The 15,894-nt window shown below is 38.3% G+C and overlaps 1 protein-coding gene across 2 annotated transcripts in view; it reads right to left on the bottom strand.

Moving 5' to 3' along the window:
* Positions 1-15,894, bottom strand: part of LOC143207010 (GTP-binding protein REM 1) — a 71,042-nt gene that overhangs the window by 5,402 nt on the left and 49,746 nt on the right. For both annotated transcript variants that reach the window (XM_076419986.1, XM_076419985.1), the window contains 3 exons: positions 13,911-14,074; positions 3,421-3,512; positions 471-663 (listed from right to left, as the gene is read on the bottom strand). In XM_076419986.1, coding sequence (XP_076276101.1) covers positions 471-663; positions 3,421-3,512; positions 13,911-14,074 — 449 coding nt within the window. The remainder of the gene's footprint in view (positions 1-470; positions 664-3,420; positions 3,513-13,910; positions 14,075-15,894) is intronic.

The following is a 15,894-nucleotide window of genomic DNA, read 5'->3' as shown; positions in this document are numbered from 1 at the left end:
TTTTTAGGGCATTTTAATATAAGCGTGGTTTTTTAAGTTTTCTAAATATATTTTGTTTTCTACTTTTATTGTCATCGGAAGCAAGTGTGTATACAAAATTTCAGCGAGATTGGATTATGGGAAGAGGTTTAAAATTCGATTAAAAGATTTGACGCATACAACAACGCGCGCAAGTTAATATAAGCGTGGTAATAAACAGACAAACAAACAAACAAACAAACAAACAAACAAGAAAACGAGCTAATAATAACGTGGTAATTAGTGGCATACTTCCAGGAATAAGCCAGCCGTTGATTTTTCAACGGGAATTACCAAAAGTTATAATAGCCGGGTTAGATAAGGGGTTTCGATATTCTATGGGATTCTATGGAATACATGACATAACAGTTCGTCGACAATGAGCTGAGATTCTGTGGATCGTCCGTACAGAACGTCTGCAAGTCTGTATGTATGTACAAGGCTTTACTCACCGACAGACGAGACCTCCCGTTTTCGCTCGAGGTCGACCTTGTTCCCGACGAGAATCACCCCGTGGCTGGCCATGTAATCGCTCTTCCACAAATACAGCAGAGTCTCCTCGGCCACCTTCAGGCTCAGTCGGTCCACCACAGAGTAGACCACCACGTAAACGTCGGGGTTGTACGTCGAACAGAATGTCTCCACCTGGACGGGACAAGGAAATGAATGCCACTTCAGGCCGGAAGTCACTCGGAGCCATGGATCTTCAGCTTTCAAGATTTTTAGCTTTCGGTTTAATACTGGAATCACCGAGCCATCGAATAGATTGAATTCGGTTTTAGATTTAACCTAGAATAATTCTACAGGGTGTTTCGTTTATCTGAAAACGGAAATATCTCGCGACGCACTGAAATTTCTTTACAAAAATTGGTCGGTATGAATATGATGTAATGTATTTCAGGACTCGAAAGGAGGAAATTTCAAAGTCAAATTAATATTTTTAAACGGAACCATACAGGGTCATCCGTTTTTAAACGGCCAAACGTTAACCAGCTGTAGAGGATTCCAAATGGAACAACTTTTACCCCTATCACTTTTTTTGTTTCGCTCCTTGATTTCCAGATAATTGCGAAAAACCATCATTTCTTGAGTTTACATAAAATATTAAATATCTCAGGACTCCAATGTTTAGTTTAAAATAAGTAGGGGCATCTTTTTTATTGAATAAACTTTTTTTTATGACCTTCGGATCATGGTTTTTTTGGCGTCGAGCACACCGTGGAGCCTGAAAGAAATAAATTGGAAAGTGGCGGTGTGCTCCGCGCCAAAAAAAACCATGATCCGAAGGTCATACAAAAAAGTTTATTCAATAAAAAAGATGCCCCTACTTATTTTAAACTAAACAAAGGAAAAACCATCAAGATTCATCATTGGAGTCCTGAGATATTTAATTTTATGTAAACTCAAAAAATGATGGTTTGTTGCAATTATCTGGAAATCAAGGCCGAAACAAAAAAAGTGATAGCGGTAAAAGTTGTTCCATTTGGGGTCCTCTACAGCTGGTTAACGTTTGGCCGTTTAAAAACGGATGACCCTGTATATTTTTTTCACAACACGATGGCATTTTCCTCCCCTACCATTCGGGTCCTGAAAAACATACACATCGTACCAAACAATTTTTGTAAACATATCTTTTCCGTAACTTCAGCGCGTCACGAGATATTTCCGTTTTCAGATAAACGGAAAACCCTGTATATGATTTTTTGCATTTTATGGACACACATTAAAAAGATATAATACCTTATACAATACTCACAGCTTTATAGTAATTGGTTAGATACCAACGTATTATTCATTATAATAATGTAAACAGTATTTTCAATAATGGTACAGCAAGTTTCAGTGGTGTCTCAGAGTCACCACACGAGTGTGCTAAGGGTTAATATTTATAATTATAATTTATGAATTAACCATGATCGGCAATTTATATCGTGCTTCAACGTTCGTTGGTTTTGTTATAATATAATCGAGATGAATGCACCCGAGAAAAAATCAATGAGTTCGATAACGTAGAAATTGTTCACGTGGAGTTTTCCGTCAATTTCGGAGAATATAATTTGGAGAATTTATCGTTATGCAGCATTGTTTCGGAAAAACTTAATTTGCGAGTTTCAACGAAGTTCTTCTGACTCCACTCATTGTCGTTCACGTTCTATACTGGAACAACTAATGGAACGCCACTTGAGAAATTAGAGATACTATTTTACGCAAACGTGATCCGAAGACATTTTAGTCAGGTATCAATAATCATTTAATAAAGTCGAAGCGAAGTTTCCGTTTACGTCCGTGCTCAGAATTGGATGAAATTTTGGGAATAGGTTCTTTTTTGACTAAAATGATGATTATTGGAAAGATTTTAGGCGACTCGAAAATAAATTTTTACCATTTCAATGTCCCTACCTTACCGACACCACTCCAGTATTTTCGCATGCCCTTTCCGCCCCTCTTCAACCTAATCCTAACTAATTCTGATCGCATAATCTTACCATTGTAGATATTCAATTAATTGGTTTAACAATTGGAATTTTGAAAACATCTTATATTAATTTCCAGAATATACATATTTAATATCTTTAATTAATTGCAAAAATGGATCATCACCAGCTCTGTTGACCTCATAGCGCCATAAAAATTCACACATCTGATCTATAATTGAATCATTCTTAATGCCACCCCTACTTAGACTCTAGCGGGACATAAAATAGTAAAAAGATTTGTCGGTAAGGTAGGGACTGACATTGAAATGATAACAAATTTTCTTTCGAGTTGTCAAAAATCCTTCTGACAATCATCATTTTAGTCAAAAAAGTAGCTACTTTCCCAGAATTTCATCCAATCCTGAGCACGGACGTAAACGGAAACACAGCCAAAGTCGATGTTATTTCAACCGTTTTGCATTCTAAAAATACAAAATCCGGTTTATGCGAATTCATTAAATACTTGGTAAATACTTGGTAAACTTGGTAAACTTGGTGTGTCACTCGTACACGATAGATGCTGTAGTTAACATGTTAATTAGCAACAAATTTGCCGTTTTAAAGGTTTCTGAATTCTTTCACAACGAACCGAATTCTTTCGCGCAGCCGGCTCATTTACATTTTAAATAAACGAACGTCGTGTGTGCTGCGGTGTACTAAACGTATTCTTCCGACGAAATTAAATTTACGAGGTAATCCGGCGAGTTAACATCGGGAAGAAGATAATACGACGTTCAGTGGAGAGATTCAGCCGGCTTTTGAATTAATCCGGCTGATCCCAAACGTTGTAACGGGTAAACGAGCCGAAAAATGCCTGGCAGCCATGAATTAAGCAGCGGCGGGTAATACTGATTCTAAGTGAAATTTACACGATCGAACGACAACAAAAGCCAACGTCGAGGACGCTGTTGGAATTGATACTCACCGACATCTCAGTCGCAGGATGATCGATGATCTCTAGCTCGGTTTCTTGGCCGTCGAGCAACACTGACACGCTCTTCTGTCCGTATTCGTCATCTGCAACAAAGATTTCAGCAACGTGTTTACCTTCAATGAATTCAAATCTTTCAAGATCAATGTCACGTTCACACGTTCACGATCTCGTCGTTTGCTCGAGGATAGTCTAATTAATTTTATACATACACTGCCCGAGGAATGGACGAGAGTTAAATCATTTTTCAATAACACATTGTAACAGTAAACGTAGACGGTAGCGAAATTGCCAAAGAACTTTATTATTGTAGAGAGACAAAGGTAACGAAAATCGTTGACGCTGGCCATAATTTTCTGGCGTGGGCAGTAACGCCTACACCGGTGGACACTGAACGGGATCTGGATCGCTTTGTTAGCAATCTAATGTTTTAACATGAGGAAATTGCACGGAAATGTTGGACAGTGATGCAAAGAAGAAGAATATTAGGAAACCAGCAGAAGGATGAAAGAGGACATTGAAATATCAATTGTTAGTTATTTTAACCGTCTGCTGTACAATCTGGCTCTGCAAGACTCGAGATTAAAACATGAAATGTCGGATATTGTAGAGAGACGAAGCATCAAATGAAAAGAATGTTAGAAAAGCAAGAAAAGATGAATGATATATATTTTTCAAATCCTCTCCTTCAGTGTACAATTTATGCTTTCGTTCATACTTGAGGAAGCTGCGTTACACGAGGATTAATATACCGTGCACGTAACCGTGAATTTTAATTTCGCTGGACCGCGATCGGGACCTTGATTGGACGCTGTAGACTAACGAACGGATTAATCCTTGGCCCGGGAGCTTGTAAAAGCAGCGTCTCGAAATGAAAATGAATGGTTAATTAAAATCACGTAAGTAATTGTACATGCGATTGTTGCGCAGAGGAAACGTAATTAAGGGAACGCCAGATGACACAAAGGTTCGCTGGCTTGCAATGCGTCGGTCGAATTGTTTGCGAAGCAACGCGTGCAACGTTAATAAAATGTTTTTCATTAATTTCGAATGCCTCACGTTGTACGCTCTGTACGTACGTATTTACCATGTAAACACGGGACTGCCTGCATAACTTCAGAAACAACTTCTCAGATGAAAACAGGGAGAAAAGAAGTTTAAATTACACAGAGCGAGTCACCCAACGTTGCCGCCACAAATATCTTTGTTGTTTTTAAAGATACGTCAAATGTTTGCAGGACAAAGTTGAACGGTAAAATGGGGCTCACGTACAATACCAGAAAAAATGTTTGTTTTTATGTAATTCTTTTTAGAGATATCAAGGTCACCTTCATTTCTTTTTAATGGAATGTCCTATTTTTTGTACCGTAGATCGGTAGACTATCGAATTCTAAATATCAATAGTTAACGAGATATTAGAAACAATTTTCTTTTTTCTTTGAATAATATCTCAATTTTCTTTTTTCTTTGGTTAATATCTCGTTAACTATTGGGTTTAGCACATATGGAGGTCAATAGTTTTAAACTCAGAATTTCACACTCTATCGATCTATGGTATAAAAAATAGGACATTCCATTTAAAAATATGAAGGTGACCTTCATATCTCTAAAAAAAGTTACGTGAAAACAAACATCTTTTTGGTATCGTATGAGCCCCATTTTGCCATTCAACTTTGTCCTTCAGACATTTGACGTATCTCTAAAAACAACAAAGATATTTGAGGTGGTAACGTTAGGTGACTCACCCTGTATACGAGATGATAGCAGGCGAGTGGTAAAGTTTAAATTAATCATTTTTACCGCACGTCAGACGTTGTTGTTCAGCTAATCATTCTTATCGGGTTTTTCGGGATTTTTCGCGACGATTTCTTTTTTTAATCGTACACATTAATCAATCAATTATGATTAAAATTTTAATCGATTAATGCCCAACTCTGCATGAAATGCATCAGATCAAGCTGATGAGTTTCTATTTTAATAAATCCTGCAGCTATGTTCACATTCAATAGTAAGGTTCGATGATTCGATAAATACATTTAAAAACAATCCGCTTTGAATCTCCGAACTGAAAAACGATGTTTCCTATCGTACTAAATGTGTGATGATATCGGCGCACAGGTTCGATCAGTGATTTCCTATTGTACATACGTGTTAATAATACGCATATTATCGCAATCTTTTTCACTGAAAAGTTGTATTCGTTTACAGAACCACGGTTTTTCATTCACAAACTCGGGGAAATTTTAAAAGATATCAAATTATGCTGTTAATTGGTCTTACGTCGCGTACCAAACTTTTCAGAAATACGATGCTGAAAAAGTGGGCGCGCAAGATTTAATTGGCACTTTAAAATCGCCTCGCTATTTTAGACAGCAGTCGCGTATTGAATTACATTATTTCAGTGATTTTCAGCTGAGGAAAAGCTGCGATAGTATTTTATAATTAGCACTCCGAGTGTCGCGTCGCACAAAAATTATATAAAACTGAAAGCCGAACACGTCGTTACTTTCAAGGCAAATTGAAAGATGGTACTCGACTGTCAATGAAGGGGTTGAATGAATTACCTCGATTTTCAACGATTTCTGAGGCTGTTAGGTTGTTAATCAAGTTGCTCCTCCGACGAAATATGTATAATAACCGTGTCCCAGAAATTTCTGTATTATTTTTTTTCTATCATACTGTCTAAATTATTGGGTAATGAGTTTCATTGAAAATGAACTAAATAATTTTGGCAAAATTTCAAACGATGTTCCACAAAAGCGATAATAAAAATTTATTAAAAAGTTGAGACACTATAGTAGCTAATCATAATGAGTTAGCTAGAAATGCAGCGAAAAATGATGATAAAAGATTTTGCGGAGTTTGGTGAATTCTGAAATGTGTCTATACATATAAAAATCTGTATAAAAATAATGGTTGAGTAAATGACTCCCAGTTTCATGGAGTTTTTGTGGATAATTGGTCGTTAGTCGAAGTGTTATAGAGCAGGAATACAAATGTTTCGCAGTCAGAATTAAAAGCGTAACAAGTTGTTTTATTGTTCGCAGACAACGAGGCCGTCCATTATGAATTTCGCGGCTAACTATGACGGATGCCGGGCGTATTTTCATTGGAGATAATGAAAATGATCTCCCCGGGCAGGGAATTAATGCCAATTTCGTTGTTGCCACCGCGTAACGACGAGCACCGTGCAGAAAGAGGATCTTCGGGGAATGGGGGTGGCAGTTAACGAAGCGAGTGACCGTGTATTTGTGCTTAATCGAAAGACTCCTGACCCTTTCCGGTTTACGAACGTCACGCTATAGCTACGTGGATACGTACGAGGAAGCTCCGGGGCATTTTTTTCAGATATTTTTTTCACGTCGGCTCACGGACGTTCATCCAATATTCTAATTAGAACGTGCGGCGAGTTCTTTCATTGTTCCCAGACGCCAAGAACCAGAAAATCAACCGCGGGAAGAGTTCTGTGCTTCATTTCGCGAACGTTTCTCATGTTACACCGGCATTGTTTCTAACATTTAAAGATACGGCTCGTCGAATTCACTAAAAAATTTCAAACTTTTCAAAGTACAAGATGTGGGTGGAAGGAAATGTTGAATTCGACGCGAGTCGCGCGGTGCTGGGTCGATTTTGATCCACCGTGAAGCATTGGCACAAGTAAACATGAGTGGAGACTGTTAAAAATTAACGAGTTCACCCTTTCAGTCGGATTTCTTCCGACCTAGGATAATTCCATTCTGCGTGAAGTTGATGTAATACCTCATACAATACTTAAATGTGTAAATATTGTTCTTAACCGACTTCGAAAAAGGAGGAAGTTACTCAATTCGATCTGTATGTGCCTTTTTTTCGCTTTTTTCCTATGTATGTTCACCGATTACGCCGAGATGGATGGACCAATCGGAACGAAACCTTTTGCATTTTGTAGGGGATGTCTCCCGATTGGTCCGTTGAAAAAAATTTTGCATTTTTCATTCTTTGCGGTTTTTATTGCAAATAAGCAATAAGACCGAAAATCCATCATACGGTGTTCTACAAATTCTGCTTGTTCCACTAAAAAAATTTTATAAAAGAAAATTAAACCGACTTCGAAAAAACGCACTAAAAAATGCACTAAAAAGTGTGAAATAATTTCCATTTAATTTATGTGTGAATACACGCGAACTTAAATACAATAATCTTTTCGGAGGCGGCGCAAAATTGAAAATTTTCGACACTGGAAATTACGAAAATCCTTAAATTCTTCTACATGCTTTCACATATTAATGTATCTTCTCTTTCCACCTACTGATTTTCAAGTCCATCATATTTCAATGAAATCATAATCAGCAACATTTGTCATTTGGACAATGTTCAATTTTGCGCCGCCTCCGAAAAGATTGTATTTTATTTAAGTTCGCGTGTATTCACATAAATTAAATAAGGAAATTATGTCATTAGCGCGTTTTTTCGCAGTCGGTTTTAAAATTTTCTTTTATAAAATGTTTTTAAAAGTCCTTTATGTAAGTATACTTTACTACGCAGAATTTCATAATTTATCCGAATTCGCGAGAAAAAATATTAGACATTCCATTTAAAAAACTGAAGGCGAACCTCGTATCTCGATTGAAAAAGCGAAATAATAAAAAACAGATCATCATGTTACGAGACTCGCCCTGTATTTTAGCACAATGCAGCATATTCTACAGTTAACAATTACAGAACCATTTTCTTCATCCACTTTACGCTGCGATCAAATATCTTACATTTGAAATGATGACTCATAGGGCAACCTGGTGATAAAACCGAGGTTTAAATGTATTTCCGGAGGCAAACTCGTCGTAAATGACGAACGGAGGTCAAATTTTCGTCCACTCACGCAATCATGTAACATACATACACACATAATTCCACCTATTACGTCATTAAACTTCACGAACAACGAACGTCAATTTTCTCCAAGAACACCCCCGGAATCATGCTTGATAGGTTTCCTGATTCTTTCAGGGGATGAAAAGCTCCTAAATGTGTGTGGAAGGAATTACTCGACTATAATAAGCCGTAATCAGCGTGATTTTATGATTCATACTACATCCGATTTAAACGACATCATAATCTACAAGCGATCGCTTGTTCGTGGACGAGTCACAGCGGTGCATTGATTGTAATTTGCATGGGTGGGTGCTTTTGTAAGCTGCAGACTCTTTGTACCATAAAACTCGAGTCGTCTATACAGGGTGTCCCAAAATTCGTGAATTTTCCGAAGGGGGGTGGTTCCTGAGACCATTTCAAGCGACATTTTCCTTTGCAAAAATGTTATCCGCGGCTTTGTTTAGGAGTTATTAACGAAAAACCACGGACCAATCAGAGCGCGACCTAGACGCGAGTTGGCACAGTAGTCATGGCGCGCCAACTGTCTATTGGCCGACTGTGCCAACTCGCGTCTAGGTCGCGCTCTGATTGGTCCGTGTTTTTCGTTAATAACTCGTAAACAAAGCCGCGGATAACATTTTTGCAAAGGAAAATGTCGCTTGAAATGGTCTCAGGAACCACCCCCTTTCGGGAAGTTCACGAATTTTGGGACACCCTGTATATTTCACGACAGGTAAATTCGTTCAGTTTCGTTGGGGTGCGACGCGACGTCTAGATGTTGTACAGAGCTATCGTTGAAATCAGGGGATTTGGAAACATTGGCGTTGTTGGAATGAATGGAGATGTGATTGGGATAAAGAATTCATTAGATGAAAAAAAAAGCTTGGGCTTTGCACTGCGTCGTAATTTTTGTGAACTGTGTGGGTGTAGTTTCCCTGACTGTGCTGGTTGTAAATATTTTGATCGGGTACATTTCTTTCCAATGTTCTTATTTCTTGTTTCTTCTTCTAATTTTGCACGACTTCTTCACTTATTTTGTATGCAGTTTAGTTTCCAGAGAACCGTTCATTTCAAATTTAATTTTCCACAATGCACAAAACGATTATGGGTCCCGAAGACCAGACAAGATATGGGTTCGAGGATAACATTGTAAACGTACTTCTTTTTTTTAAATCTATAGATTTATATAAACTGTTATTTTTGCTGTCCCCCATCAATGTATACAATAACTGTAACTATCTCCACAAGTAAAATGTAAGACATATCTGATTCTAAACCATGTGGTCGCTAATGACCTAGCTGTTAATGCGACCACATTAAAATAAACCATGAAATAAATAAATACTAAGATATGGGTCGACCCGGACCGATGAAAAACTCAAGTGGAGTATATTACCATAAATTGACCGCACGAAAATTGACGAAAAAGAAGCAAGTTTAAAAGTTCGCATCCTCGTGCAACATTTTTGCGATAATTACTCGGAAACTCTCGTGTCTCGCGGTTAATTCATAAAAAAGCACCGTCAAAGAGAACTACAACCGAGTTCCTGATGATATAGAGCAGTATTACGAAGACTTTACGCGCATTAACTAGCAGAATAACAACTACCATAAAAGTCAAAATGACCCACTACAGTCTGCTCGTTTTTGGCGTAGATAAACCGCGGATTTTATGTGTTTATAACAAAAATGTGCATAGAAATAATAGGCCAAACCTCAATTGTGAAAGGAATTCGTGCGAACAATTTTTATTTTGCTTAAAGTCTAGTACGAAATCCATAAAATCATTTAACGATAACTGCACGTAAGATAATTTATTATTTAATACGAGGAATAAAGGTGAGTCAGACAATATTGTAGTCACAGACGCAACCTTTCCCGGCCAACGTTTAATTGTTCCCGTTTGAACCCTGACCTGAAACAGTTTACAGTCCTGCTGCGATATGCATATTTCAGTACCTTGAAACGTACTTCGCCAGTGTACACTAATTAGCGAACCAACCTTCCGCGTCCAAGCACGCTTCAAGACGTTGAAATATGCACACCTCGCTAATCATTGGTCCACGATCCATCGAAGGATACTTAACGGGGTGGCACCAACTAAAGACCGTGGTGTATTATTCGAAAACTTCAGCGAGCTTGTAGTTTTCGACATTTCCCCAAAAAAGATCATTAGAAAAATGCGATTTTTTATTCAAATTGAAGTCGGGTATTTTTTATTAAATTTCAATATTTATGGTCACGAAAATAGTCATTACGAATGACTAAAATTTTGCTGTGTGATCTTTAACCGAATAATGAAAAATGTTCGACCTTAAAAGAAGGATCAAGGTCAATGTTGTGGTCCACGTTTTTATATTAAAAACACCGAAATCGACATTTCGTTTTAGAAGAAATTAATAACATACGTATTTGTATTCGCCAAATTGTGTTCAGAATTTTCATCGCGAGTCTGGTTCAATGTTACTGCATTGCTATATTTCATGTTTCAATAACAGTTCATTTCGTTTACATTTTGGCACTGCAAGGGGTTGATAACTATTATCGACGGTGGAATTAATTTCTGATTACTGATAACTATTATTGATGAGAGAATTGTTTTTGAAAATAATTTGTTTGGTCACCGTTAACCAGTATCGCTGACACGAGTTTCATTTTGGTTTCGAGGTGACCAATAATATCGATGACAGGACAAAATTACATTGATAATCGTGTTTTTTAAATTATAAATGTCTCCGCTCGAAACTGTTTCATCCTGATCCGTCTGTCGTGTCATGGATTTCCACCGATTCTGAAATTGTTAGAAGTTTCCGGTTTCTTTAATTTTGCTTGAAAAATATGTAAATTCCGAGAGAGAAAAAACAACTGCAATGCCTCTTGGGAACTGTGCGCCACGGGTATGCAATCTTTAACTAGTATCGTCTCGGAAGGCAAATCCTGGATTGAACAATGCCACGAGAAACTGTAATAAATATTTGAAGAAACAGACGCAAAAGAATTTTCAGTTTGTTTCGACGTGAACAAATAGTACTGTATACCAATGCAAAATACAGTATTTAAGTTCTGATATTTTTAATTAAGTAAATCAAATACTGGATATAATTGTATTCTTCTACTAATGGTTCTATTTCATTCAAATGAAACTATGTATTTGAGCGATCACTGTACCATTTTTCAGCTGTCAAACCTAACAGCGTTATCAAGTATTCCCTAACACTCGTAATACGAGAATAAACTTCGACGGATGTTCGTGAAATCTCGAAACTGTTGAATTTGACCTGACAGGAAATCTACCTTCGTTCCGCAGGAAATTATTTCAGTAGCTCGCAACACGTTCGGTTCGTGGGGAAGAATCGTAATTTATCAGGTTGGAAACTTTACAGAGGCATTCCATATTAATTAGCGAGCGACGGTGAAAGCAGCTGGAGTTGAATCACCGTCGATAACAATTTCACGAGTGTAATTATATTCTGTGCATTTCTTAGTAAAATGCGATGGAATCGATTTAATCAGAGCGGTCTTATTATAATCTCAAGTGTAGGGAACAAAATTTGTTTCGTTCTCAATTTAAAAAAATTAAACCGACTTCGAAAAAAATGCTCCGAAAAGTATGAAATAATTCGGATTGATTTTTCTATAAATAGAAGGATATTTGCGGTGTAATATAACAACGACGGAAAGTTCCGAGATAATCGAATCAGCCTGGGAAACGCTGAGAAAAGATTTCGTTAGCGGTGGAGGTACACATAAATGGAGAGTTTCACGGTAAAAGCAGAATTTCATTTAATTTACGACAGAAGTTCGGAGACGGCCGTTTTGCTTCCGGCCCGTCTAAATTTCAAAGCAAATAAAACAGCTGCGAAACGGATTCCCGAGGTCCATTTGCACTTTCGAAATTGGCAATTCCGCGTGACAAAAGAGGGGGTAGGGAGCCGAGCAATTGACGGGGGTGTGACGGCAGTGAAAGGTGGTAAACTCGACGCTTTGACGATCGTGAAATGTCTAGGCCGGGATGTTTAGACTGTAGATTTACACTTTGCAGTGATACATTGCCAATTTGTGCTAGAAAAAGTAGAATTATTTAGCAATTGGTGTTTTAACGCGTTTCATGCCGAGCCGATTTTACTCGACAATTAAACAAACTTATGTGCTTTTTGTTCTATACTGCATTGTTTATAATAAACTTGACTCGACATTGACGACATTGACACAACATTGACTCGAATGTTCAAACTTCTTAATTTTCATTATTTTTTTATGGGACTTTCACTAATTTATTTCTGGCATTTCTCTGATTAAAACGACACCAAACACGATATAATTTCAACTGTATATGTAGTTTAATCGACGGTGAAAATTTCGGGCGCAAGGAAGGACAGCGATAACGCCAGCCTTTCAACTGTGCCAGCGATAGCGACTGTCCGCGTCTCTTTCTTCCCCATACGCTGTTCTTCGTTGCGTTCGAAAATTTCATCGTCAATTAAACCATTAAATACAGTTGAAATTATATTGTGTTTGGTGTCATTTTAATAAGAAAAATTCCAGAAATAAGTCGGTGAAAGTCCTATAAAAAAATAATTGAAAATAAACAATTCTATCATTACCATTACATTGTGAGAACTCGCGGGCCTTTAAACTTTAAACTGTGCCGACGACGGCGCACTATGGGCCAAACCGACGAAATCTGTGTTAAAATCAAAGAACTTTGCAGAATATGGGATAATTATGAAGATTGTGGTACGAAGGTTTTTAACCTTGAAAGAATTCATTAAACTTGCACAATTTCAAGAAAATGGTGGTTTCTCCAATACCATGCGCGGAAACAATTCTTTTTAAACATGCGACACATCATATCCCGTAGATTTTTTCACGCTGATTTCAAATCTGGTTTCAAAATTTGTCTACGACCTCAGGATTTTGCAAGAAATCGATTTTTGTGCACAACAACTTATGAAATCATTTTTTCGTTGAAATGATTTAGTTAATCCACTAGTTTGAAGGAATATTGCATTCTCATATATCAAACACATTAAAAATAATCATAATGAAGTATTTGAACGTTTACTTAAAATCAGCGTGAACAAATCTACGGGAAATGATGTGTCGCATGCTAAAAAAAAATTTTTCCCGCGCGTGGTATCGGAAAAACCACAATTGTCTTGAAATTGTGCAAGTATAACGAATTCTTTCAAGGTTAAAAACCGTTCGTACCAAAATCTCCATAATTATCCCATATTCTTAAAGTTTCAGCTTTCATTTAAAAAAAATTTCACCGCTCTATCTCATTTCTATCGAAAGTTCTTTGATTTTGACACAGATTTCGTCTTCGGCCACGCGATCCGTATTTCATTCTGTCCTTCTCTATGTTCGGCTTTTCGATTGAAGTCTCGGCGCAGTCGACGCGGTAGACGCAGTCATAAAAAAAATAGTGTCTACTACACCACCGCCGTCCGTGCAGAACACGGCTGTTGGACACCGATTGAAGAATTACTGTAATATGTCCGCAGGAACATTAACAAGCTGTTGAAAGAAATCCACTAAATGGGTACCCGGTTGGCTATAGAAGGGTTAAAGGAATGGTTGAAAGACGTCGCTCGCGAATCGAAAGGAGAAATAAATGTGTTCCGACTCACCGAGGGAAGTGTCATAAGCGCAAATGTAATCGCTGGTGGTGAATTGAGCGGTGAGGGCGGTCTTGCCAACCCCCGACGCACCTAGCATGCCGACTTTGTAAGTGGCCACTCGTTCGTTGCTCGTGTCGTCTTCGGCCTCCATGCCAGAAAGCTGCGACGCCAAGCTGAAATAGAAAAAAAGGCCCGTTGGAAATCTCTGTCAGTGCTTCCACCACGAGATCTCGCAGACACAGATATCGACCGGTTCCCTCGGAAAAGAAAAAAAGAGTCCGAGAGAGAGAGAGAGAGAGAGAGAGTTCGTGCTAGAGCTGCGCACGTATTTCTTTGTCATTCTCGAGAGCCCCTTCGCACCGTTGCTTACCCGCTGGCGAAAAATTGAATGATGCGAGGACCGAGGTCAAAGAACTCGAATCTAGAACCCTGCTTTGTGCTTCTACCCATTAACGGCAAACTGCGAATCTTTGCGTGGATTTCAAGGATTCTGACGCAGGTTCCTTAAAATTGTTCGCTGGGAGTGGGGACTAATCTGTCCATAGACATATAGAGATAGACTGCGCGGCCTGAACGAAGCGCTGAAGCCCACAATGGCGGCGTGCGAGAGAAAGAGAGCATTAGCCGGGGTCCATAGCGCTCTCTTTCTAATTGATGTGTCGACACATCATATAGAAAGAGAGCGCTATGGACCCCGGCTAATGCTCTCTCTCTCACTCTTTGTACCGCGCGCCGCCATTGTGGGCTTCAACTCGCCCATAAGACGGCGCAGTCTATCTCTATATGTCTATGAATCTGTCTTGCATTTCACTTTTTTTTAAATTTTCGGTATAAAACGTAATTGTGGACTGAAGGTCTCGTTTATTCAAGAAACTCGAATCTAGTTCACCCTGTATTATACTTCTCGCAGCCACACCATTGCCAGCGAACCCATTGTTCATGAAACCAATTAAAAGTATCCTTTCAATTAGCGAGTAATTCGCATCGTAATTCGACTTGTTGGTGCACAGTTGGAATTACCGTATGGATCGTAGACTTTCGAACATGATGAAATAGTTGCCGGTAGATAAGTAATGTGTTATATTAAAAATAAATTTCTATCTCACTCCAGTTTGTCGCAATTCAGGTGGGAAACTTTTATTCTGCATAAAGACCCGCTGTTTACTGATGAAGCGAGTGCAATGCTTGCGAAACGTTGGGAGCTTAATTGCAGTGGGACACGGCTTACACTCGAAAGTCTCGACGGCGAGAACTGTATGATGTTGCGAATCGTGAAAGCCTGAAATCTTTCATGAGAAATATATTAAGAGAATCTCTGAAATCCCTCTTTACAACTGCGACATGAACAATAAAATGCGAAGGTTCGAGGCTTTTACTTTTTCGCTTCACATTTGCCAGTTTCTTGTTCGCTTGGATCTCGGGATATGTTTTAACGAACAACCATAAACTGATTTTAAATGAAACGACCGAGTGATTGCACCTTTAGCTTTCATTGTACACTTTAGGATTAAATGTCCGCGACAGACGTATCTGTTTTTGTAATGCTATAATGCTTGATTATGTATGCATAGGGGTCGTGACGAATTCGAATAAAATGGTAATAACTCCCGCGCTGTTGAGGATGACGAGTGTGCCGCGCATAGAAAAACTAATTACCTGACGGCCATTTCGGATCTGGTGGAATCATGTTGTATAGCAGTAGCTTTTTTGTCAATTTAGATGTAGATGTATGAATACGAAATGTGTGGGTTGATGAAAATGTTAATTTCTTGCGTAACTTCTTGTTGTTCGATTACTGTTTACGTATTGTTCCGCGTTTGCGAGGGAAGTTATTTATGCCTCGAGCCCTGATAAAAATAGCATAGGTTGGAGGACAGAATAATACAATGCCCTCTTGAAAAAAAATGTATTGCACGATAAACATGATATGGAAGTAGGTAATACGATTGTTGTGCAGTAACTAACATAATCATTTTTCCTGGAAACACTATAA

Source organism: Lasioglossum baleicum, chromosome 3 (assembly GCF_051020765.1).
Source record: "Lasioglossum baleicum chromosome 3, iyLasBale1, whole genome shotgun sequence".
Taxonomy (NCBI): domain Eukaryota; kingdom Metazoa; phylum Arthropoda; class Insecta; order Hymenoptera; family Halictidae; genus Lasioglossum; species Lasioglossum baleicum.
This window is presented reverse-complemented; position numbering and strand designations above follow the sequence as displayed.